Source organism: Tamandua tetradactyla, chromosome 2 (genome assembly GCF_023851605.1).
Source record: "Tamandua tetradactyla isolate mTamTet1 chromosome 2, mTamTet1.pri, whole genome shotgun sequence".
Taxonomy (NCBI): Eukaryota; Metazoa; Chordata; class Mammalia; order Pilosa; family Myrmecophagidae; genus Tamandua; species Tamandua tetradactyla.
In genome coordinates, this window is record NC_135328.1 from 205,356,295 (window position 1) to 205,383,429 (window position 27,135).

Here is a 27,135-nt window from a genome sequence, read left to right on the forward strand (position 1 = left end):
AATCTACAAATCAATTTGGGTAGAATTGATATCTTGACTATATTTATAGCCTTCCAGTCCATGAACACAGTATGTCCTTCCACTTATTTAGGTCTTCCATTATTTCTTTTAGCAATTTCTTATAGTTTTCTATATATGGGTCTTTTGTGTCCTTAATTAAATTGATTTCTAAATATATAATTCTTTTGGTTGCTATGGTAAATGGAATTTTTTTCTTAATTTTCCCCTCAGATTGCTTATTACTAGTGTATAAAAACACTGCTGGTTTGAGGGTGTTGAACTTGTACCCTGCCACTTTACTATACTCATTTATTATCTCTAGTAGCTTTGCTGTAGATTTTTCTGGATTTTGGACACATAGTATCATATCATCTTCAAACAGTGAGAGTTTTACTTCTTCATTTCCAATTGGGATACCTTTTTTCTTTTTCTTATCTAAGTGCTCTGGCGAGAACTCCTAGCACAATGTTGAATAACAGTGGTGACAGTGGGCACCCATGTCTTCTTTCTGATCTTCGATGGAAAGCTTTCTGTCTTTCCCCATTGATATAAGATTAGCTGTGGATTTTTCGTATATTCCCTCTGTCATGTTGAGGAAGTTCCCTTCTGTTCCTATCCTTGAAGTGTTTTCACTAAGAAAGGTTATTGAATTTTATCAAATGCCTTTTCTGCATCAATCAAGATGATCATGTGGTTTTCTCCTTTGATATACTGATGTGGTATATTATATTAACTAATTCTCTTGTGTTGCATCAGCCTTGCATACCTGGAATAAATCCCACTTTGGCATAATGTATAATTCTTTTAATGTACTGCTGGATTTGATTTGCAAGTATTTTGTTGAGGATTTTTGCATCTATATTCATTAAAGAGATTGGTCTCTAATTTTATTTTCTTAAGGTATGTTTGACTGACTTTGGTATTAGGGTAATATTGGCTTCATAGAATGTGTTAAGTAGTTTTCCTTCCTCTTCAAATTTTTTTGAAGAGTTTGAGCAGGATTGATACTGATTCTTTCTTGAATGCTTGATAGAATTCACATGTGAAGCTATCTGGTCCTGGACTTCTCTATTTTGGGAGCATATTGATAACTGATTCAATCCCTTTTCTTGTGATTGGTTGGTTCAGTTCTTCTGTTTCTTCTCAAGTCAGTGTTGGCTGTTCATCCTTTTCTAGGAAGTTGTCCATTTCATCTTCGTTGTCAAGTTTATTAGCATGTAAGTTACTCATAGTATCCTCTTATTACCTCCTTTTTTTTCTGCAGAGTCAGTGATTATGTCCCCTCTCCCATTTTTTACCTTATTTATTTGCATCCTCTTTATTTTGTCAGCCTAGCTAAGACCCTATATATTTTATAGATTTTCTCAAAGAACCAACTTCTGGTTTTGTTAATTCTCCATTATTTTCTCTATTCTCAAATTCATTTACTTGTGCTCTGATCTTCATTATTTTTTTCCTTTGTTTGCTTTGGGGTTAGTTTTCTGTCCTTTCTCTAGTTGTTCCAGGTGAACAGTTAATTCTTTGATTTTTGCTCTTTTTTAAATAAAGGCATTTAGGGCAATTAATTTCCCTCTCTGCACCACCTTTGCTTCATCACATAAATTTTGTGTTTTCATTTTCATTTGCCTCCAGATAATTACTGATTTTACTTGTACTTTCTTCCTTGACCGGGTGGTTGTTTAAGAGTGTGTGGCTTACTGAATTAAGCTGAATATGAGAATAATAGAGGGAGGAGGCCTGGGAGCACAAATGAAATCAGAAAGAAAGGATAGACAATAAAGACTGAGATGGTATAATCTAGGAATGCCTAGAAATGTATAATGATAGTGACTAAATGTACAAATTTAAAAATGTTTTTGCATGAGAAAGAACAAAGGAATGTCAGTATTGCAGGGTGTTGAAAATTGATGGTAATTAATATTTTAAAACTTTAACTTATATGTGAGACTAAAGCAAAAAATGTTTATTTGGTACAAAATTTATATTTTGACTAGGGCATTTGCTAATATAACTCATGTGGATAGCCTATTTGAACACTGTAAGTACATGGAACCTTGAGTAGGGCACGAGATTTTGTAGGTTTGTCTAGAGTGATGCCCCGATAAATCCCAGAGTGATTTGAACAGTGAATGAAAAGATATTTGCAAAGTCCCCTTGAGGGAATGGTGAGAAAGGGGGAAAATTCAACTTCCCCAAGTGAAGAATTCTTGATATTCTCATAAGCGATGGGGACAACCAAAGCAATAGGCTGAGCCCACAATCTTGGGGGTTTGTGCATATGAAACTTAACCCCACAAAGAATAGGTTAAATTTAGGCATAAGAGTCACCCCCAAGAGAACCTTTTTTGTTGCTTAGATGTGGCCTCTCTCTCTCAGCCAACATGAGAAGCAGACTCAGTGCCCTCACCCTCTGTACGTGGGACATAACTCCCAAGGGTGTGGACCTTCCTGACAACGTGGGACAGAAATCCTAGAATGAGCTGGGACTCAGCATCAAGGGATTGAGAAAACCTTCTCGACCAAAAGGGAGAAGAGCGAAATGAGACAAAATAAAGTGTCAATGGCTGAGAGATTCCAAACAGAGTTGAGAGGTTATCCTGGAGGGCATTCCTATGCATTAAATAGATATCACCTTTTTAGTTAAGGTGTAATGGAGAGGTTGGAGGGAAGTGCCTGAAAATGTAGAGCTGTGTTCCAGTACCCATGTTTCTTGAAGATGATTGTATAATGATATAGCTTTCACAATGTGACTGTGTGATTGTGAAAACCTTGTGTCTGATGCTCCTTTTATCTACCTTATGGACAGACGAGTAAAGCATATGGATTAAAAATAAATAAATAATAGGGGGAACAAATGTTAAAATAAATTTAATAGATTGAAATACTAGTGATCCATGAAAGGGGAGGGGTAAGGGGTATGGTGTGTGTGATTTTTTTCTGTTTTATTTTTATTTCTTCTGAATTGATGCGAATATTCTAAGAAATGATCATGATGATGAATATGCAACTATGTGATGATATTGTGAATTACTGATTATATATGTAGAATGGAATGATCATATGGTAAGAATGTATGTGTTTGTATGTTGATATGTTTAATAAATAAAATAAATTTTTTTAAAAAAGAGTGTGTTGTTTAGCTTCCATATACTTGTGTATTTTCTTGCCACTGCCTGCTGTTGATTTCCACCTTCTTTCCACTACGATCCGAGAAAGTATTTTGTATAATTTCTGTCTTTTTAAATGTATTGAGACTTGCTTTGTGATCCAGCATATATTCTATCCTTGAGAATGATCCATGACTACTTGAGAAAAATGTATATCCTGCAGTTGTGGAGTGTAATGTTTTATAACTGTCTGCTAAGTCTAGTTCATTTATTGTCTTATTCAGATTTCTTTCTTTATTGATCCTCTGTCTACATATACTGTCCATTGATGAGAGAGGTGAATTGAAGTCTCCACTATTATTGTAGATATGTCTACTTTTCCCTTCAATATTGTCAGCATTTGCCTCATGTATTTTGGGCACTCTGGTGTGGTGCATAAATATTGATGATTTCTATGTCTTCTTGATGAATTGTTCATTTTATTAATACATAGTTGTCCTTTATTTCTTTCGATTGTTTTGTATTTGTCAGATACTAGTAGAGCTACCCCTGCTCTTTGCTGTTGTTGTTTGCTTGTAATATCTTTTTCCAGTCTTTCAATTTCAGTCTGTTTTGGTCCTTGGTTCTAAAGTAAATCTCTTGTAGACAGCATATGGATGAGTCCTGTTCTTAATCCATTCTGCCAGTTTATGTGCTGTTCAACTCAAAATATACCCCCCCACCCCGCTTTCTCCATTAGCCCTGCCCTCTCTTTCTGCTGAGTTAAAACTCCTGGTTTCTGTAGTGCTTATTCCAGGTTTATTTGTGCTCAGGGCCTATCTTCAATGCTCCAAATTTGTAAATTACTTTTGTGATTGGAGCTTGATTGTGCTACCTTCCTTGCTCCTAGTATGTTCTGAGTTTTTTCCCATCAGGGAACCAGCCTGCCAATGCCCTTAGGGAAGGGATGCCAGCCTCCATGGCTTGTCTGACTTACGGTTCTGTGTGGAACCTCAGCCCTTCCACCTCTTCCAGAGAGGTGTGCAGTGTGTGTCCAGTCATTGATGTCCCCCCAGCAATTGTTCCATACAGTCCCTGGCTATTTACTATCTGCCCTGGAGGACAGTCTAAATTCCACACCTCACCACTCCACCATCTTGCCCTAATCACATGGATTTTCCCCTTATTATAGTATCTTTATCTGTCTTTGGTATTAGAGTGATGGTGACTGCATAGAATGAATTATGTAGCATTACCTCCTCTTCAGTTTTCTGGGAAGAGTTTGTGCAGGGTTTGGTATTTTTTTTTTTCCATGGTTTGATATATTCCTTTATTTATTCAACAATCTTTTATTGAGATTCCTGCTACCAGTCACGAAATGTTATTCTTCTTTTTTTTTTTTTATTAATTAAAAAAATTACTAACACAACATTAGAAATCAATCCATTCTACATATGCAATCAGTAATTCTTAATATCATCACATAGGTGTATGGTCATCATTTCTCAGTACATATGCATCGATTTAGAGAAAGAAATAGCACGACAACAGAAAAAGAAATAAAGTGATAACAGAGAGAAAACAAATAAAAATAAAAAGTAGAAAAATATATAAGAGAAAAACAAAACAACAAAAAAAAAACTATAGCTCAGATGCAGCTTCATTCAGCGTTCCAACATAATTACATTACAATTAGGCAGTATTGTGCTGACCTTTTTTTTTTTTTTTTAGAAATCATACCATTCTACATATGCAATCAGTAATTCTTAACGTCATCACATAGATGCATGATCATCGTTTCTTAGTACATTTGCATCAGTTTAGAAGAACTAGCAGTATAACAGAAAAAGATATAGAATGTTAATATAGAGAAAAAAAATAAAAGTAATAATAATAAGAACAAAACAAACAAAACAAAACAAAAACCTATAGCTCGGATGCAGCTTCATTCAGTATTTTAACATGATTACTTTACAATTAAGTATTATTGTGCTGTCCATTTTTGAGTTTTTGTATCTAGTCCTATTGCACAGTCTGTATTCCATCAGCTCCAATTACCCATTATCTTACCCTGTTTCTAACTCCTGCTGAACTCTGTTACTAATGACATATTCCAAGTTTATTCTCGAGTGTCGATTCACATCATTGGGACCATACAGTATTTGTCTTTTAGTTTTTGGCTAGACTCACTCAGCATAATGTTCTCTAGGTCCATCCATGTTATTACATGCTTCATAAGTTTATCCTGCCTTAAAGCTGCATAATATTCCATCGTATGTATATTCCACAGTTTGTTTAGCCACTCGTCTGTTGATGGACATTTTGGCTGTTTCCATCTCTTTGCAATTGTAAATAACGCTGCTATAAACATTGGTGTGCAAATGTCTGTTTGAGTTTTTGCCCTTAATTCCTTTGAGTAGATTCCCAGCAATGGTATTGCTGGGTCGTATGGCAGTTCTATATTCAGCTTTTTGAGGAACCGCCAAACTGCCTTCCACAGTGGTTACACCATCTGACATTCCCACCAACAGTGGATAAGTGTGCCTCTTTCACCGCATCCTCTCCAGCACTTGTCATTTTCTGTTTTGTTGATAATGGCCATTCTGGTGGGTGTGAGATGATATCTCATTGTGGTTTTGATTTGCATTTCTCTAATGGCCAGGGACATTGAGCATCTCTTCATGTGCTTTTTGGCCATTTGTATTTCCTCCTCTGAGAAGTGTCTATTCAAGTCTTTTTCCCATTTTGTAATTGGGTTGGCTATCTTTTTGTTGTTGAGTTGAACAATCTCATTATAAATTCTGGATACTAGACCTTTATCTGATATGTCGTTTCCAAATATTGATTCCCATTGTGTAGGCTGTCTTTCTACTTTCTTGATGAAGTTCTTTGATGCACAAAAGTGTTTAATTTTGAGGAGTTCCCCTTTATTTATTTCCTTCTTCAGTGCTCTTGCTTTAGGTGTAAGGTCCATAAAACCGCCTCCAATTGTAAGATTCATAAGATATCTCCCTACATTTTCCTCTAACTGTTCTATGGTCTTAGACCTAATGTTTAGATCTTTGATCCATTTTGAGTTAACTTTTGTGTAGGGTGTGAGATACGGGTCTTTTTTCATTCTTTTGCATATGGATATCCAGTTCTCTAGGCACCATTTATTGAAGAGACTGTTCTGTCCCAGGTGAGTTGGCTTGACTGCCTTATCAAAGATCAAATGTCCATAGGGGTTTGGTATTAATTCTTGGAATGAGTAATAGAATTCACCTATGAAACCATCTGGTTCTGGACTTTTCTTTCTTGAGATTTTTTTTTAACCTTTTTTTATTGTGAAATATATATACAAAAAGCAATAAATTTCCAGGTACGTTTTAACAAGTAGTTATAGAACAGATTTTAAAGTTTGGTGTGGGTCACAGTTCCACAATTTTTTTTTCTTCTAGCTGCTCCAAGACATTGGCGACCAAGAGAAATATCAATATAATAATTCAGTAGGCATATTCATTTGTTAAATCTCATTTTCTCTGTTATACTCTTCCTGCTGTTTTTTCTTTTTTGTTAAAAATAACATATATACAAAAAAGCAATAAATTTTGACATCCATTATAACAGTTAGTTGTAGAACAGATTTTGGAGTTTGGTATGGTCTACAATTCAACAGTTTCTGGTTTTCCCTTTGAGCTGCTGTAAGGCACTGGAAACAAAGCAATATCAGGGTACTCATTCAGCACTCATACTCATTTGTTAAACCCTCTTCTCTGTATAACACCACCATCACCTTTGATCTTTCTCCCACTCTTTAGGGGTATTTGGTTATGCCCATTTTAACTTTTTCATGTTGGAAGGGACTGTTGTTGATATAGTGGGATGGGAATTAGTTGATGTTCTGGAGAGGCTGGCCCCTCTGCATTTTAGGGCTCAACTGGTCCAGGGACCCATCTGGAGGTTAGAGATTTCTGGAAAGTTTCCTATTTAATGGAAACTTTGTAGAATTTTCTATAATGCCCTAGGTGTTCTTTAGGATTAGCAGTAATGGTTTTGGTTGAGGTTCGGCAAGCTGTGATAGGTAGCAATGTCTCACTGAAGCATGCATAAGAATGACCTCTGGAGTAATCTCTACTCTATTTGAACTCTCAGCCTTTGCACTTCTTTACCCCCGTTTGGTCAGGTTGGCTTTGTTGATTCCGAAACATTTTGCCAGGGCCAGGCTCATTTCTGGGAGTCACCTCCCAAGCTGCCAAGGAGACCTTTACCCTAGATGTCATGTCCCATGTATCAGGGGAGGCAGTGGTTTCACTTGCAGAGTTGGGCGTAGAAAGACAGAAGCCACGTCTAAGCAGCAAAAGAGATCCTCTGGAGGTGAGTCTTAGGCATACCTATAGGGAGGCTAAGCTTCTCAGCTATATACCTAAGCTTAACAAGTGCAAGCCTCAACATCAAGGGCTTGACCTATTGGTTTCACTGTCCCAGATGTTTGATACAGTATCAGGGGTTTCCCCAGTGATACAGTTTAGTAGTTTCCTATTTTTTCTCCTATCCCTCAAGGGACTTTACCAATACTTTTTGATTATCTGCTTTATATACTCTGGGGTGTATCCAGACATTACTTAAACTATGCAAGATTAAATGCTCTCATTCTTATTCTGGGTTCCCTGTGTTTGGATTGTTTAAATGATCTATCTAGACAGGTTGAGCTAGATTATGTGTATGTGCTATAGACAATTTAGGTTCTGAACGAAATGAACCTTTCTTCCTTTGGTCTCAATGAGTATGTTCTCAGATACAGACAATGTCTTCATTACCCCTGATTTCTGAATTACCTTAATCCCAACCTGGTCAACTTCATTCTTATCTGTGAATACCAGGTTATACCTACATATAACAGCCTCTCAAAATCCAGAAATAATAATTACTGCTCCGGGTTGAATGTGACTGTTATAATGGCTTACAATCTAGGCCTCAGTTTTCTTTTAAATATTTTCTAAATAAGATCATCAATATTTGCTCTCTTGTTTCTGGCTGATTTTGCCTCAACAGATATCCCGCAGGTTCATTCACATCATTGCATGCCTCACAACTTCATTGGTTTTTATAGCAGCAAAATGTTCGGTCATATGTATACACCATTGTTCATCAGTCTACTTCTCTGTCAATGCATCTTTCAGCCATCTCCATCTACTGGGACTCATGTATAATGTCCAAAGTCAACAGTATGTCAACACTCTCAGTTTTAGCTATTTTCATTGTTTTTTCTTGGGAGGTTTTTGAATTCTAATTCAGTCTCTTTACATGTGATTGGTTTGTTGAGGTTTTCTATTTCTTCTAGAGTCATTGTAGTTTGTTCTTTTGTTTCTAGGAAATTATCCACTTCATTTATGTTGTCTAATTTGTTGACATATAGCTGTTACATATAACCTTATGATCTTTTTTATTTCTGTGTGGTCAGTAATGTCCCCCTTCTCTTTTCTGGTTTTATTTATTTGCATCTTCCCTTTATTTTTTTTCTCATCAGACTAGCTAAGGGTTTGTCAATTTCATTGGTCTTCTCAAAGAACCAATTTTTTATTTTGTTTTTTGTCTCTATTGTTTTCTTGTTGTCAATTTCATTTATTTCTGTTCTAATCTTTATGATTTTTTTCTTTCTGCGTGGCTGGGTTTAGTTTCTTTTTCTAGTTCTTCTTGGTGTGCAGTTTGGTCTTTGATTTTAGCTTTTTGTTCGTTTTTAATGTGGACTATAAATTTCCCCCTTGGTATGCCTTCAGTGCATCCCATAAATTTTGGTATTTTTTGTTCTTATTTTTATTTGTCTTGAAATATTTACTGATTTCTCTTGAAGTTTCTTCTTGCATCTGCCTATTGTTTAAAAGTCTGTTGTTTAACTTCCATTGTAGTTTTGAATTTTCTAGTTCTTTGCCTGTTATTGATTTCCAGCTTCATTATCATCAGTGAAATTTCTTTGTATAACTTTAGTCTTTTTAATTTATTGAAACCTGTTATGTGCCCAAACATATGGTGTATTCTTGAGAATGATCATGAGCACTTGAGAAGAATGTATATCCTGCTGTTTGGGGTGCAGTGTTCTGTATATGTCTGCTTTAGTTCTGGTTCATTTATCATGTTGTTCAAGTTCTCTGTTACCTTATTGATCTTGTCTCTATATGTTCTATATATTAATGAAAGTGGTAAGTTGAGGTCTCCAACTATTATTATAGAGACATGTATTTCTCCCTTTAGTTTTGCTAGTATTTGCCTCATGTATTTTGGAGTACCCTGATTAGATCAGGAAATATTTATGATTGTTATTTCTTTTTGGTATATTGCTCCTGTTATTAACATATGATGTCCTTTGTCTCTTATAAGAGCTATGCATTTAAAATCCAATATTAGTTTTGCTGCCCTAGCTCTTTTTTTGATTACTGCTTGGGTGGAATTTCTTTTACTAGCCTTTCATTTTCACTGTAATTTTATCCTTGGGTTTAAGGTGAGCCTCTTATAGAGTCTATAGAGATGAACCATATTCTTTTTTATTTATTCTGCCGATACATGTCTTTTGATTGGGAAGTTTAATCCATTAACATTCAAAGTTATTACTCTAAAGACAGTACTTCATTCAGTCTTTTTATCCTGTGTTTTTTAAATGTCATATCTTAATTTTATCTCTCTTTTTAACTTTTAGTCATCCTTATTATTAATCTTCATTTCTATTTTCCTCCAAAACATTCTCTTCTGACTTTTCTTTTCAGCCTACATAATTCCCCTTTATTATTTCCTGTAGGGCAGGACCCTTGTTGACCAACTCTCTCACCTTTTATCTATGGATAGTTTTAAATTGCCCTCATTTTTTAAAAGTGTTGTTTATTGAGATATATTCACATACCATATAATCATCTAAAGTATACAGTCAGTGGTTCAGTATTTCATCATATAGTTATGCATTCATCATCATAATCAGTTTGTGAACGTTTTCATTGTTCATAAACAATATAAATATGAATAAAAATAAATGTAAACTTAAAAAAGAACACCCAAAACATCTTAGAAACCACATTCCCCATATTATTTATTTTTTGTCTTCTTACTCATCTGTCTACATTGGGTAAAGGAAGTTCAGTCACAATGTTTTCACAATCACACAGTATTTCGGTTTGCTCAAATTACAGCAATGCAGTTTACCAGAAAGGGATTGACTTTTATAAAGGGTTTTTTTGTTTTTTCATTTCATTTCGTTCAACCCAATATCAAACTATATTGCAAAAAGCTTAATAATAATAGCAAGTACATATAGAGAACAGGTCTCAGTGTCATATATTATTAACTTTTTTTATTGTATAATATAACATATATACAAGGCAAAGAAAGAAAAAAGTAGTAGTTTTCAAAGCACTCTTCAACAAGTAGTTACAGGACAGATCCCAAAGTTTGTCCTGGGCTACCATATGATCCTCTCAGATTTTTCCTTCTAACTATTCCAAAATATGGCAGGCTAGAAGGCATAAATATTTTTTTATCATCACAACTGACTTTTTTTTTCTTTCTCATGAAAAATAACATATATACAAAAAAGCAGTAAATTTCAAAGCACAGCACAACAATTAGTTGTAGAACATATTTCAAAGTTTGGCATGGTTTACAATTCCACAATTTTAGATTTTACTTCTAGCTGCTCTAAGATACTGGAGACTAAAAGAGAAATCAATTTAATGATTCAGTAATCATATTCATTTGTGAAATCCTATCCTCTCTGTATAACTCCACCATTTCTATTGATCTTTTTATCCCTCTCTTTAGGGGTATTTGGCCTATGGCCATTCTAACTTTTTCATGTGGGGCTATAGGCACAAAGGAGATTTTTTTAAGTTGCAGGTTACAATTCTAAAGCCATGAAAATGTCCAAATTAAGGCCCTAACAAGAGGATACAATCTGCACTCAAAAAAGGCCAGTTGATTCCAGGGTTTTTCCATCATATCGGAAGGCACATGGCATTAGTTGTCATCTGTCCTTCTGTCCAGGCTTCTGATTTCAAACAGCTTTCTCAGCATCTCCAAGCATCTGTGTTTGAGTTTTTTCTAAAATGTTCTCCTCTTAAAGGATTCCATTAAGTTTAATTAAAACCCACCTTGAATAGGTGAGGTCATGTCTCCATGGACATAGTCTAATCAAAAAGTCCTCCACATAATCTGTCTGCACCCACAAAATTGAATTAAAAGAGCATGTCTTTTTGATGTACATAACAATTTCAAACCACCACATACAGTCACATTGTAAAAGCTTTATATCTTCAAGAATCCAGGCTACTGGATTATAGTTCAGTGGTTTCAGGCATTTAGCTACTCTAATACACCAAAAACTGAAAAAGGATATCTAAAAAAGCATAAATATGACCTCTTGACGCTATTTGAAATTTCTCAGCAACTGAAACTTCATGTTTCATGAAGTTTCTTCTCCCCTTTTTGGTCAAGAAGTCTTTCTCAATCCCCCAGTGCCAGGGCCAGGCTCATCCCCCAGATTTAAGTCCTATATTACCAGGGAGATTTACACCCCTGAAAGTCATGAGTCATGTAGTGTTGCTCAGTTTTCAAGGACAGTTTTGCTGAATAAAAATTCTTAGCTGGCACTTTTCTCTTTTAGTGTCTTAAATATATCACACCTCTGCTTTCTTGCCCCATAGTTTCTGATGATAAAGTGGAACTTAGTCTTATTTAGCATCCCTTGTATGTGATGGATTACTTTTTTCTTGCTGCATTCAGAATTCTTGGCTTGTCTTTGGCCATTGACAGTCTAATTTGTGTGTGTCTCAGATTAGGCCTGTTAGGATTTATTCTGTTTGGAGTACTTTGCACTCCTTGGACCTATAGATTTTTATCTTCCCTAAGAGTTGGGAAATTTTCAGCCATTATTTCTTCAAACATTCTTTCTGCCCCTTTCCCTTCTCTTCTTCTAGGTAACCCTTGATGTATATGCTAAACATTTTCATTCTCTTCTGTATCTCTTGTTCTGTCTGTAAGATTTTGTATGTCCTGTCTTCTAGCTTACTCATCCTTTTTCCTGCTTCTAGAAATCTGCTGTTGTATGCATCTCATGAATTTTTAATCTAATCTATTGTGCCTTTCATTTCCAAAAGTTCTGTTATTTTTCTTTGCATGTTTTCAAATTCTTCCTGCTCACCCAGTGTCTTCTTTTTCTTTCTAGAATAGCACATGTTTATTCAGAAATGGATAAGTAATACACAGTCTTCTCCATCACTTAATGGTTATTCCTGTCATTTTGAACAGATGAGTCAAAAGTGGGAAATACATTAGTGTTGATGGTGGAGTTGGGAGAAGGAAACAAAGAGCAACTCACCACCTTCTCTTCCTTGTTTCCCAAGATGATGTCATGTAGAGTAGAGGAGGCAAATATGTTCCACCACCCCATTATCCCACCCCCTCCACCTTCCAAAGCATGGGGTACACAGGAGGCTGCACATGGGCTCAGTGAAACTGCAATAAAGTAAGCATTTCTGGCATGGCAAAAGAAAGGCAGGGTAAAGCCATTCAGGTGGTATATTTATTGTCCCTACTCTAAGCACAGTCCAAACAATAAACTGTTTACAGCTACTGGAAAACCAGGTCCTACTGCATTCTGAGTGCAGCTAGAAGAAAAAATCTGCAATAATGGTATAGTACCCCATTACAAACTCTGGGAACTGTCCTTTAACTACTTGTTGAAGAGTCCTTTGAAAACTATTGCTTTTTTCCTTCTTTGCTTTGTATATATGTTATATTATACAATTTAAAAAGTTAAAAAAAAAGAGACACTGTGCCATTTAGCCAACTTTTTTTATATGCTGTGAGGTAACCTTCCAGCTTTCAAATGGGAAAATTCAGTTGACCCAGCACATTTCCCTGATGACTACCCTCCCTCTTTATACTGTAGTGATGAGCCAACTAAGCAGCCAACTGGTATATTTTCTGTTGTTATACATTACTGTATTATGGCCATGTATATGAATTGAATCACATAATGTGTAGACTTTTGTGATTGGCTTATTTCACTTAGTGTAGTGTTTTCAAGTTTCATCCAAGTTGTAGCATTTTTCAGTAGTTTATTCCTCTTTTGCCTAAGTAATATTCTGTCATATGAATACACCACCTTTTATTTTTCCATTCATGAATTGATGAACATCTGAGTTGTTTCCACCTTTTGGCTGTTATGAATATTACAGTTACAGGCTTTCATTTGTAAGTTTTTGTGTGGATATATATTTTCAGTTTTCTTGATTACAGATACCTCCCCAGGTCTGGAATTACTGGGTTAGTTGGTGATTCTATGTTTAATTGTTTGAGAAGCTGCCAGCCTGTTTTCCCTGGTGGTTGCACCAGTTTACATTTCCACAAACAGTGTATGAAGATTCCTGTTACTTCCCATCTTCACCAAAACTTATTTTCTGAATTTTTTTATTCCAGTCATTCTAGTGGGTGTGAAATAGTATCTCATTGTGTTTGTGTTTTACATTTCCATGATGACTAATGATGTTGAACATCTCTCTTCATGTACTTATTGGCCATTTGTATATATATTCCTTGGAGAAATGTCTATTCAGATCCTTTACCTATTTACTAATTGGATTGTCTTTTTATTTTTGAATTGTGAATGTTTTGTTTATATTCTAGACACAAGTCCCTTATCAGATATATGTTTTGCAATATATTTTCCCATTCTTTTCATTGTGTTTTCATGTTCTTGGTGCCCATTGAAGCGCAAATGTTTTTAGTTTGATGAAGTCCAACTTATTTTTTTGTTTCTTTTGTCCCTTGTGATTTTGGTGTCTTATGTAAGAATACTTTGCTAATCCAAGATCATGAAGATTTACACCTATGTTGTCTTTTACCAGTTTTATAGTTTTAGCTCTTATTTATTAGGTCTTTGATTCATTTTGAGTTAGTTTTTTTAATATGATGTAAGGTAATGTTCCAGCTTTCAAATGGAAAAATCCAGTTGTCCCAGCACCATTTTTAGCAAAGACTCTTCTTTCCACATTGAATTGTCTTAGCACTGCAGTAAAAGAATCAGTGGACCATGAGGTACAAAATTTATATTTTGGATAGTGCATTATCTAATTTAACATGTATGATCAGTTTACTCAAACACCATAATCAGGTGGAATCTTGAATAGGGCATGAGATCTTGTTAGTTTGTACAGATTAGTGTAATGCCCCGGTATATCCTAGAGTAATTTGGGCAGAGAATAAAAAAAAAGTATTTGTAAAGTCCCCTTGGAGGACTGGGGAGAAAGGAGGAAATATTTAACTTCTGTATCTGGGGAATTCCTGATATTCTTGCAGGCAGTGGGGACAACCAATTCAATTAGCTGAGTACTTGATCTTGGGGTTCGCCACTATGAAACATTCCTGCAAAGGAGAGGCTAAGCCTACTTAAAATTATGCCCAAGAATCACTCCACAGAGAACCTTTTGTGGCTCAGATGTTGCCTCTCTAAGCCAATTTGGTGGGTGAACTCTCTACCCTTCCTGCTACATGGGTCATGAATCCCAGGGGTATAAATAGGTTGATTAGGACTTCTGGGATGAGCTAGGAACCAGCATCATGGGATTCAGAAAGCCTTCTTGACCAAAAGAGGAAAGAGAAAAATGAGACAAAATAAAGTTTCAGTGGCTGAGAGATTTCAAACAGAATCGAGAGGTTATCCTGAAGATTATTCTTATGTTTTATATAGATATCCCTTTTTAGTTTATGATGTGTTGGAGTGGCTGGAGGGAAGTACCTAAAACTGTTGAGCTGTGTTCCACTAGGCTTGATTCGAGTAGATGACTGTGTAACTATATAGCTTTCATAATGTGACTGTGTGATTGTGAAAACCTTTTGCCTGATGCTCTTTTTATTGAGGGTATGGGCAGATGGGTTAAAAAAAAAATGATGAAGATAAATAAATAATGGGGGGGGATGTAACGGGTAAAAAAAGTTGGGTAGATTGAAATACTAATGATCAGTGAGAGGGAGGAGTAAGGGGTATGGGATGTATGAGGTTTTGTTTGTTTCTTTTTCTGGAGTGATGCAAATGTTCTAGAAATGATCATGGTGATCAATACACAACTATGTAAAGATATTGTGAGACGTTGCTTATATACTGTGTATGGACTGTGTGTGTGAAGGTTTTTCAATAAAAAATGTTTTTAAAATATTATTCAGGAATTAAAAAGATTTGAAAGAAATCAGTGGCCCATAAATGTATCGATTTATTTTTTAACTCTTCAGTTTTATTCCCTTCACCTATAATATTTTCATCTTTGTGCCTATACTATACTGTCTTGATTGTGATCACTTTCAGGTAAATTTTTTTTTTTTTTTTTTTTACATGGGCAGGCACCGGGAATCGAACCCGGGTCCTTCCTCGGGCTTGGCAGGCAAGCATTCTTACCTGCTGAGCCACCGTGGCCCGCCATGAAGTAAATTTTTAAATTAGGAAGTATAAGTCCTTACTTTATTCTTTTTTCAGGGTTGTTTTGGCTATTCTGGGTCCCTTGTAATTCTATATGAATTTTACAATCATGTTGTCTTTTTTTATAAAGAAATTAGCTGCGATTCTGATGGGGAGTGCATTGAGTCTATGGATCAGTTGGGCAAGTATTGCAATCTTTGCAATGTTAAGTCTTCAAATCCATGACCATGGGGTGTTTTTCCACTTGCTTGTATCTTTAACTGTTATTAACAGTATTTTGTAGATTTCAGTATATAAATTTATGCTTCTTCTGTCAAATTTATTCCTAAGTATTATAAGTATTTTATTCTTATTGATGCTATTGTGAATGGATTTTTTTTCTTAATTTCATGTTTGGATTATTCATTGCAAATGTATAAAAATTCAGTTAATTTTTGTGTATTGATCTTGAATCCTATGGGTTTGCTGAACTTGTTTATTAGTTCTAATAATTTTTAGTAGATCCCTTAGGATTTTTATATATAAGGTCATATAATCTTGTGAATAGGTGTAGTTGTTTTTTTGTTGTTGTTGTTGTTTTTGGCGTGGGCAGGCACTGGGAATCGAACTCGGGTCTCCGGCATGGCAGGCGAGAACTGTGCCACTGCACCACCACTACCCGTCCAGATGTAGTTTTACTTATTTCTTTTCACATATCTTCTTGTTATGTAATGAGTAACTTCGCTGAAATTCATCTTATATATCCTACTTTCTACTTGATTGCTACACTCAGGTGTCTTACAAGAGCTTCAGATTTGCAACTTGAATTCATGGTCTTCCTCTGCCTCAAACCCTGACCCTCAAATCAGAATGTCTCCTCCTGTGTTCCCTATCTCAGTGGCTGTTACCATCTCATATGTCAGAAATCTGATGTCTTTCTTTTTAGCCCACTCCTTCGCATTGGCCCTGCTCCACCATATCTTATCAATTATTATTGTCAGTTTACTTCCCATATATAAGTTAAATCCATTCATACCCATTCATTGTTATCATCAAAATTATTTCCCTAGAATTACTCTACAAATCTTGTAAGTTGTGTCCTTGTTTCTACTCTTTATATTCTCTTCAGGTCCTTACTCCAGTAGTCAGAAGGATCTTCCTAAAACACAAATATGACTATGTCATATTGCTGCTTAAAGCCTTTTTGTGGCCTTCCATTGCTGTGACAGTAAAGACTAGACTGCTTGATATGGCCTATGAGGCCCTGCCTTGTGTGACCCCTGCCTGACTTATTTCACACCGTGGCCTCTAGCACCTGTGTTCCCCTTGCACAAGCTGACTGATCACATCTTACTTTTCCTTTTAAAGCCATTGTAGAGCCTTAGTACATGCCGTTCCTTCTGGCTGAAATGCTTCCTCCTACATTCCCCTTCTCATATATCTACATTCACATTGGTTCTTTGAAGCTCACCTTAAATGTTGCTTACTCAGAAAATCCTCCTTACACACATATAAAGTCAGAACCCTAGATCTCTGTACTCTTAATACTCAAGTATAACATTTATAGCTATACTAATTAAGCAGTTAGCTTTTCAGTTTGGTCTTTAATATGTTCCCCTTGATAGAATATAAGTTCCATGACTCTAAGGATGTTGTCTGTTTAGGTGTTAGTAGATTCTCAGTGTTTTGTACTTGATAGACTCTAAGGCAATGAAATACACAAATGCCTTTCTTTCTAATGAATAAATATGGGAGAATTCTCTCCTACATATGAAAGAGGCAAGTTTTGGTTCTTTCTCCTAGTGTCCTTAGGTATGTTGTTATTTTGCTTCTTGATGTCTATAATGTTTCTCATGGTGGCTGTAATTTTATACTGAGAGTTTATATATGTTAAACGTGCAATATATTTATTACAAGGATTATTTTAAAGTCTTTGGATGGTACTTTGAAAAAAAACCAGTGAGACCTGGAATAATAAAATATGAAGCATTTAAATTTCCTCTTAAAGTGATATAAAATTGTATCAACTTCGTGCTTACATTTAGATTTTCTGGCTTTCTCTCAAATGATTTATATCACTGTTACAAACTTTTTCTACATAGGATCAGTTAGTAAATATTTTAGGCTTTGCAGGCCCTATGTTGTCTCTTGCCACTACTCAACCGTGCCTTTTGTTTCCACTAAAGCAGCCATGAACAATTTGTAACCCTAACCTTGACCTTTCTTTCTAATTGAATCTGCATGATTGTTTCAATAAAACATAAATAATGGACAGTGAAATATGAATCTCATATGATTTTCATACTTACAGTTTTTAAGAAAAATTGTTCTTTTTATTTTTTTCTCTATCCATTTAAAAATGTAAATACATCTTAGCTCATGCGATGTACAGAAACAAGTGGTGGGCTCTCTTTGACCCCTGGGCCATAGTTTGCTGACTATTAAAACTATCTCCATATTTATGTATTCTTGATGCACTAGTTTAAAATAGAAAGCAAAGGAAGGTGGTGCCTTTCCAGGCAGAACCAATGTTATCTGTGTAAAGAGACATGAATTTAGAATTGCAGAAAGACAGATGAGTTTAGAATTGCAGAAAGACATGTTTTAAGGATAGCCAACTCCAGATTGTTTTGCCTGTGCATTCTAGAGTCTGGCACCAACAGGTAGGCCCTCTTTTGAAAAAGGTGAACTAACTCCTCCAGTATTTGAATCCAGGTCTACCATTATTCCTTGAGACCAGTACTTCAAATTTAATAAATAAATCTTTTCAGAGTAGATTCCCGAGTAGAATTTATAAAGGAAATTCATTTCTTAGACGTTATCAGTAGTCTAATATGTACCATACTTTAAACTCCCTTATCACTCTAGTTTAAAAGTTAAAAATGTTTGTTTTTATTTTCTTCTGCCATCACAGCCTTGATTTGGAAAAAGTTTTTTGGGGAAAATTTTACATTGATGTAATTATAAACTGTTGTAACTGTGAAAAGAGACCCTGACCTTTCACTCCAATTTCCTCTGAGCATCTTTATTGAATCCTATTACAGTTTTACACTGATCACTCTTCCAGAGTTATTTCATCAAATTTCATTCCTCCCAATAGTGAATCTTTTTAACGTTCAGTGATTTTGAAATCCTTTAAATTTGTTTTCAGCAATGTAAATGAGATCATATATTTAGATTCTCTAGCTACTCAAAAGCTTCATTTCTTTGTATGCATATAGCATTTATTGATTTTTGAGTCACAGTTTTCAGTGTGTTGCTTGATTTTTCTGACTTACCAGTTAGATAAAATAAGGCTTCATTATTTGTGCTTTGTAAATAAAAGGAACTCCTTTATAATGGACTGTTTATGGTTGAGTTACTTCATTAGAAGAGAAGGAATTAAAGTTTAGGCTAAATTTTGAGTTAGATTAACCTAATTAATCTAAAACAAGATTAAGACATTAAATTATAGTCTGTGTTAATATGTTATCATTTTCATGATACTATTGGAGGCTTATAGAATGTTAAAGCTGAAAGAAACTGTAGGATCTTCAGTTCCTTTTCATTTTGTAGCTGAGGAAACTGAGAAAGTATCTCCCCAGCATTTTGCAGATCTTTAGAGTATCCTGGATACTAGAATTTGAAATGATGACTTAACCAACCTGAGAAATTACTCCTTTCTTATGAATTGCTGTATATAAATTTTTAATGCCTCTTCCTTAATTTAAAAATTTGATTTTTTGCATGTCTCTTTAATAGATTTAACGGCATTTTAAACTTAGATTGAAACCTTTCTGATCTACAATACAGCCTTTTACTGTTGTAGGTGTCACCCCTATTTATAGATGTCATTTTGGTGACCTACTTTTAGCAATTTCCCATTTTTTTATTATTAATTTACTAGACAATTATAGTAAAATTTCCTCCTTTCTGGTAAATGACACAGTTAACAAATCTCTCTTTCCTAGAGATAGTAAATTGTTTGTTAAATATTAAATAGTATGGCGTGTTTCCTTTGTTCCAGAACTATTTTCAGCCAGTAAAAATGAATTGAGTCAATATTTTTCATTATACTTATGAAGCCATTCTGATAATGATTTTTCTTTTCATTGTAACTGAAGATTCAGGGTAGAGTAATCATGGCAGTACTGCTGAATTATTTGTTCATGATTCAAAGTGAAAACAATAATTCTTTTCACTTTTATAAAAGGAAATAAAATTTTAATAGTCTTCATTTAGAATTGTGAAATATGAGCACTTACATGGTCTAATGAGTAGTTGAAATGACTGTTTCCCTGTTCCTCTCTGTTACACAGTACAATCAATAATCAGTTATAAATTGCGTATTGTATATTCTGAACAGCATTGATATGGCATCCATCATCACGAATGATACATATCCAAACTGGTATATTTCATTTTGTATTCTGACTTTAAGTAAGGTTCATTGACTTGAAAATACGTTTTATTAATCCTCACTTTTAACTGGCCCCATCCACTGAAAATCATCCATATTCTACATTCCTCCCCTGCATAAAAAAATAATAAAGAAAAGAAAAACAATTGTACAGGAAGCTCTGCTTTGGTAGCCTGACAGAACTGAATGTAGGAGATTATAGCTACCAAAAATGACCTTAGACCTCTGAGGAAAGAGACTGCTTTGTTTTGTGTACCCCTCAACCTGAATGAATGTGGTGTAGAATGAGTGTCATTGTCTTGTTCCCTCTAAGTTGAACAGTAGCTGCAATTTTCTCAGTCTGCTTTGCTGTGATTTTGACGGGCATTTTTGCTTCCAATATACTGGCTGATTGAAAATGAGATTCCTCATACCTCTGAATTGCCAGATTTTAAACTCAAATTTCTATCTCTCAAAAGATAACGTGTTTGACCCAGAACATCAAGACATTTTAAGGTGAAAGCCTTGCTAGATATTTTCCAAGTCGCATTTCTCCTGTGTGATTATATGTACAAATAACAGGAAACATCCTTCAGTACTGTCTTCTTAAATTATTAACTGGTTTCAAACCCATCGTATTTTCTGATTGACCTGCTTTTGCCAGGAAAACTACTTTGCTAGATAGTTTGTAAGTGAAGTTGCCCACTTCACTTAAAAATGAGGTAGTTTTTTAACTGGGAGGTTAAAAAAATTCCCTCTCAGCTGTTAGATCTCTTGTTAGATTGAAAAGTCTCATTGTCCTTAGAAGAAACACTGAAGAATGAATTTTATTAATGACTGTTGTGCTCTCTTCTCTTCCTATGTTTAATAGTAATCATTTCTTTTCCTTCCCCTTTCCTGCTGCTTCTTTCCCTCCCTTCTTTGTCTTTCCTTGTACTTTGAATTTATTAAATTGGCCTCTATAATTTCCCCTTGCTTTGTTTTTTTTACTTTGTAATATCTTGACCCACTTTGTCTTCCTCACTTGCTTGGGTTCCATGTTGCTAGTTTTTATGTTCGCACGCTCATTATCACCCTTTTTTGTACTTCAAATCGCAGCAGCTGCCCAGCCAAGTTCCCGAGCACAGCCCTGTGGTTTATGGGACTGTGGAGAGCATTCATCTTGCTGCCAGCACTCCTGTCACTACAGCTAGCAACCAGAAGCAAGGTTTGTGTATGACTTTTACGTCCCTCTTACTTTTACTCTTTTTTTTATTAATTACATTGCCTTCATTCAAGCATAAGAATAAAACATCTGAGGATCATTTAGATACTCACTATTTATTATAAACATTTTTATTTTGAAATATAGCATATATATTATAAAGCAATAAATTTCAGTGTACGTTTTAACTACTAGTTATAGAACAAATTTCAAAATGTGGTATGGATTACAGTTCTACAAGTTCAGGTATTTCCTTCTAGCTGCTCAAAAACATTGGAGACTAAAGAGAAGTATCAATATAATGATTCAGTAGTCCATACTCATTTGTTAGATCCTATCTTCTCTGTTACAACTCCTCCTGTGATTCTTTTCCCAAACTTTAGAGATATTTGGGCAATGATCATTCTAACTTCTTCTTGAAAAGGAGTGTTTACATTATGGGGTAGGGGGATGTAACTAGTTGATGCCCTTGGAGATACTGGTATCCAGAAGAAAATACCTGAACTTGTGAAACTGTAACCCATACCATATTTTGAAATTTGTTCTATAACTACTTGTTAAAATGTACTTTGAAATTTATTGCTTTTTGTATATATATTTCACAATAAAAAATGTTTAAAATATACATGTATATCCTCTCTGTAAGCTTGTTTATAATCTTTATCTGAAGCTGAGCCAAGATATAAAAATTCATTGCATGCTATGACGATAGTTCTGACCTGCCTAAGGACAATATGATCTCTTTTGCAGTTATTTTGTAAAAGACAATGTTAAGATTTTTTTAATTATAAGACCCTTGCATTTTGTCATATTTAGCCCTAAATTTCCAGATGGAAGTACGTGGAATTTTTGGTTTTCTGTTGTTGTTGTTTAGTGGAAATTTGAATAATAAAATCAGAATTTCAAATTGATGTAGAAAATAGATATGGATAAATAGCAAAATGTGTCAGGTTACATTGACAAAAGAAAAACTTGTATTTTAATATATTTCATACAGCTCATAAGTAACTCTTTGGAGTTATTTCCACTGTAATTCTAATTCTACCCGTAGCCTGTCAGTAGTTTTCAGAGTATTTTTTTTCTTTTTAGTCAAATGTGTTTAATTCAAATAACATTAGAAAGGACTCTCCATCTTTTATGAAAATGGATTTTTCTTTACAGTTAAGAAATTTCTAAATTTCCTTCTTAACTATAGATTCCTTTTGAAAATAAAGTAGGGTACAAAAATGTATTGTTTTCAAAGATCATTATATAACCAGCAGAAACAATCAGATTTCTCCCTGAATGGTAGTGTCATTACTTGAGGGTTTGCCCTGGTGAAAGAATCTCATTGTGGCTTCAAAGTCTCCCACCTGCTTGATTCTCCTAAATACTTACATTTCCATAAGCCTTCCACCCCACTTTTGTTTCCGGAATTGAAAGAATGTGAGCTTTGAAATCATGTCCATGCTCCAGCCCTTCCTATTTATATGATCTTGGTCCTGTGACCTAATGTCTAACCCTCAATTTCACCATGTGTATAATAAGAAAATAATAGTTCGTACTCCAATGGTGGGTGTGAGAATTAAAGTAATCAGTATATATGACATTAGACCCAAGTCCTGGCATATAAGTGCTTAATAAATGTTAGCTGCAATTATTAAACTTCTGGTCTTCTCACAGTTTTTTATGTGAACATGTGGAATGTTTCCTTGAAGAGGAGGTTCCAAACAAATGCACCATTTCCCTTGTGTTCGGTACTTTATGAAGACACAGTGGAGATTTTGGCTTGTTTTATATAGAGAAAAACTGTTGAATGAATTAACATCTTCGTTTGGTGTCGAAAGTTTGTAGACAGTTTGAATGATTGCTGTTGCCTGAGTCAGAAAGTGCAGTCAGTCCAAAGTGTTTAGGATACAATGTTTTACATAATTAAACAGAAGTTAGAATTTGCTATGTGCTTTAGGAGAGTGCTAGTTGAAAGCACCTGTCATATAGCAGCTTTTCAGCAAGCTGTGTTATTATTAAACCATTCCTAGCAGTGTGGCTCAGTTGGGGCTCTGTTGGCATTTTGGATAGTACTATTATTTGTCAATTGAAACTGTCCCTCAAATTGCAGGACATTCAGTATTCCTGGCCTCTCTCAGTCATTGTGACAACCAGAAAACACTCATGTAGGCAGTTGGTTCCCCCACTATATGAGCATAAAAAAGAAGGCAGTATTTTCCTTATTATAAATATATGAATGGGTAAGCAAAAAGGAAAAATATTTGATAACCTTATTGTATGATGAAGCCATTATTAAAAACGATGTAATCCCAGACTCTTCTGTGCATATATATGATGTATTTTTTTAAGTTACCAAATTGAGTTTAGGTTCTCCATATAGTTTTGTGTCCTGCTTTAAACAAAAAAATAAAACAAACCACAAAACATGTCTTTTATTATTAACAACTTTCTATGTCATTAAATATTAATTTAAAAGCTTATTTGAAATGATTGCATAAAATCCCATTGTATATACCCAGGCCATTGTTTCTTTGAAAATTCCCTTATTGTTAGTCATTTAGATCTTTTCCTTTTCTTTCCTTTTATTGATTGATTGATTGATTGATTGCTATTATAAATAATGTTGCCTTATATATTCTTTGCTCTCTTTTTCATGATCATTTCTTTAGGAAAACTTTTTTAAGTTGGAATTCTCACTAATTCTTACAGATAATCTGGCATATAAGCATTTTTAAAGTAATATATTAGATTTCAGGCTGTCATGGATCTACAGTGCTTATCCTTTAGAGTAAAAGCGTCTCGAGCGGACATTAATGTTCATTATTAAGATCCACTGTACTGTGTTTTCTAGCTTTCTGTAGTAATCCTTTCATGAGTGGATTAAGGGACTTTTATCTCAGAATGCAGAGCTGTCAAAACACTTTCTATTTTTTATTATTATTACTAGATTTTTCTCAAAAGTATATAGAATTTTATCAGTCCTAGATACGGCTTTGTTTTGATTTTTCCTATCAGAAATTTTGATTCCCAGAATTAACCACTGAGTGCTAAACTCTTACTAGATTGTTGATGCTAATAAGGTTTTTGGGGCATTCAGTTTTTTGTTTTTAAATTTACTATATCTAGGCGTCATCATTGTCATAAGAGGATTATTCTGTTGTGATTTCTTAATGGTATGTAATCTAGGGATGCCATGTAGCAGTTATTCTATTGAGTTGGAAATTATTTTCATGAGATGTTTCCTCACTTAAAATATTTTTATCTTTTGCTCTGGCAAAAGATAAAAAAGATAATTAGTTTGAGGGATTTGGCAGTGAGAGCCTATTGTTCTTATTTTACCCACTACAGTCAATGTTAGGCAGAGTCCAGTTTTAGAAGCTCTGGATTCTACAGTCAAATGAAAGTGAATTTTAGGGCCAGTAAGTGAAACATGTTGCAGTAAATTAATAAAGCTTTAACAGTTTAATGGAAATATTTACCACCTATTTATCCGATTAACAAAGCATATGCTCATTGACAGACTTACTTAGCTACAATTTCTTGTAATGGCTCATTGTCAATGATGGATAAAGGTTCTGGGAGAGAAAATAGAGTTCTTTGCAGTTTAGATTATCTTTCAATACTGTTAATAATTTTTGTTTGCATTTGGTAAACTTATTCATATAAGTCTCTATTTTTAGAGTGAAGTCTGTTTATTGTGCTAAGGAAACAGAAGGCCAAAAACCAATCTAAATCTTTGGTTTCATTCTCCCAGGGATGAATCACATACCAGTTTACCTGGAATTTAAAAATATGAAAATTTTTGTTACCTTGTTTCTTATATTTTTCTGGTACCTTTATTATGGTATTCAATTTCTTGTGTACTCTCTTACTCTCATTCTCTTTTCACACATATACATGCACATTTTATATATTCTCAAATATTTCTGAAACACGTATATAGTGTGTTCCTTTTTTAATAGTATTTTTAAAATCTCCGTATTAACTCTGATTTCCCTTTAATTTTTTAATTTACATTTGAAGGCACAAAATAATTTTCCATTTTTAGCTGTTATGTCATTTCTATTTATATACCACTTTTTAGGATGAAATCTTAATTTCTCACTTCAGTTTTTATGTTCAATAACCTGAAATTTTTACTGATAATAAATGAGACTATGATAGTTTCTCATAACAAGAAATTATACAAGTAATACATTCTCATTTTAAAATTTCCAAACAATGCAGCAATATATAGAATAAAAAGTGAGGTCAATTTCTTTATAATTCAATCCCCGGTTATTTGCCCTTGTAGTGTCCTGCCACTGTAGTCAACCCCCGGTAGAAAAATTTTCCACAGGGACCAACATATGGTAGAGAGAAGGTTTCCCTATCTTAAAGAAAAACCCTGTTCCCATCCCGAAAATGATTTAGCTTCAGTTTTGATGAGCAGTTCCATTGTAATCTTGGCATGGTCGTTTGGTAAATTGATTCCTTCCCTTCCGCCAAAATAAATTTTAGGTTAGTAGATCAAGTAATAGTGAGTATAACTAGAAAAAAAAATGACAGTATTTCGGAGTAGTAGAATAAGTCTTAACATTTTGGCCTCTATTTTGCTGCCTTTGATTTTAGGGTAAGAGATTAAAAGAACTAATCAATATGGTCCAAGAATTATTTTTAAAACTCTTGTTTTTTCTTCCCTAGAAGAGAAGCCAAAACCAGATCCAGTATTAAAGTCTCCTTCCCCAGTCCTTAGGCTAGTCCTTGGTGGGGAGAAGAAAGAACAAGCAGGCCAGACGTCTGAGACTACTACAGTAGAATCCACACCAGAGCTTCCTCTGCCTCCGTCACCCACCACTGTTTCTCCAATTGCTTGTAGTACTATTACTTCCCCCACTTCTGCTACTCTTAGTAACCAGCCAGTATTCACCACGTCTATAGATGACAGATGTGAACTCTCACCCCCAAAAGAGGACACAGTTCCTATATGCAGCCCTACATCTTGTGCAGAAACATCAGACCCCTCACCAACAGATGAAATTGATGGTATATGCAAGAAATCCTGTAGTGTAGCACCTAATGATATTCCACAGATTTCTAGTACTAATCTAATTAATGAAATGAATGGAGTTAGTGAAAAATTACAAGCCACGGAGAGCATTGTGGAAATAGTAAAACAGGAGGTATTGCCATTGACTCTTGAATTGGAGATTCTGGAAAAAAAACCAGAAGAAATGAAAGTGGAGTGTGTTCCAGCTTCCATCACCCCTTCCACAATTCCTTCCTTTTCTCCATCTCCTCCAACTCCTCCAGCTTCGCCTCCTTCCAGTTCAGTCATTGTTCCTGCTGCTGCCACTGGCATTGTTATTCCTAATGCTCCCACCACAGTCCAAGGAGTCTTAAAGGAGGATGAGAGCACAAGAACTTGCCTTAGTGAAGATGCAAAAGAGATTCAAAACAAAATAGAAGTAGAAGCAGATGGGCAGACAGAAGAGATTCTGGATTCTCAGAACTTAAATTCAAGAAAATGCACTGTCTCAGGTAAGCTTTGTTGCCATTAATAATATTTTGCTTCCTTATTGAACGTGAAGAAGGAAGAGTGGTTGAGATAGTTTTTAATCAGCTGCTGTCCTTGAATTCCAGAATCATCAAATGAATGCTGAAATTCCTAATGTGGTTTCTTCAATGGTGTGTTTGTGTTTTAGTGCAGCCTACAAGAGAGTAACTCCATTGTCTAAAAATGCAAGTGAAAATTTCAAATATACAAATGTCTCCAAGGTATATGTCACTATGCATGTTCTTTTTTGCCTTATTCATCTAAATCAGTTCCTTAGTGGTTAATTTTGTTGCTTTGGGGCTGGAAACCAATAAAAATTGGCATAGTCTATGCAAAATCAGCATAATCTATGCTGATTAATCAGTCCTGTCTTCTCAGAATTTTAAAACTCAGTCAATCCTAAACTTAAAGGCTCTCCTTTATGTAAGACCTCTTCTTTACTCTTGGATTTAAGAAAATAGCAATTAGCATGTCAGAGGTTTACATATTATGACTAGTTTTAAAATACAAAGATTCTCTCTGATGAAC

The 27,135-nt window shown here is 34.8% G+C and overlaps 1 protein-coding gene across 18 annotated transcripts in view; it reads left to right on the forward strand.

Moving 5' to 3' along the window:
* Window positions 1-27,135, forward strand: part of EIF4G3 (eukaryotic translation initiation factor 4 gamma 3) — a 373,254-nt gene that overhangs the window by 194,558 nt on the left and 151,561 nt on the right. For 14 of the 18 annotated variants that reach the window (XM_077150955.1, XM_077150957.1, XM_077150961.1 and 11 more), the window contains 2 exons: window positions 20,978-21,086; window positions 25,755-26,591. In XM_077150955.1, the coding sequence (XP_077007070.1) occupies window positions 20,978-21,086; window positions 25,755-26,591 (946 nt within the window). The remainder of the gene's footprint in view (window positions 1-20,977; window positions 21,087-25,754; window positions 26,592-27,135) is intronic. The other 4 variants (XM_077150956.1, XM_077150959.1, XM_077150965.1 and 1 more) reach the window with 1 other exon arrangement.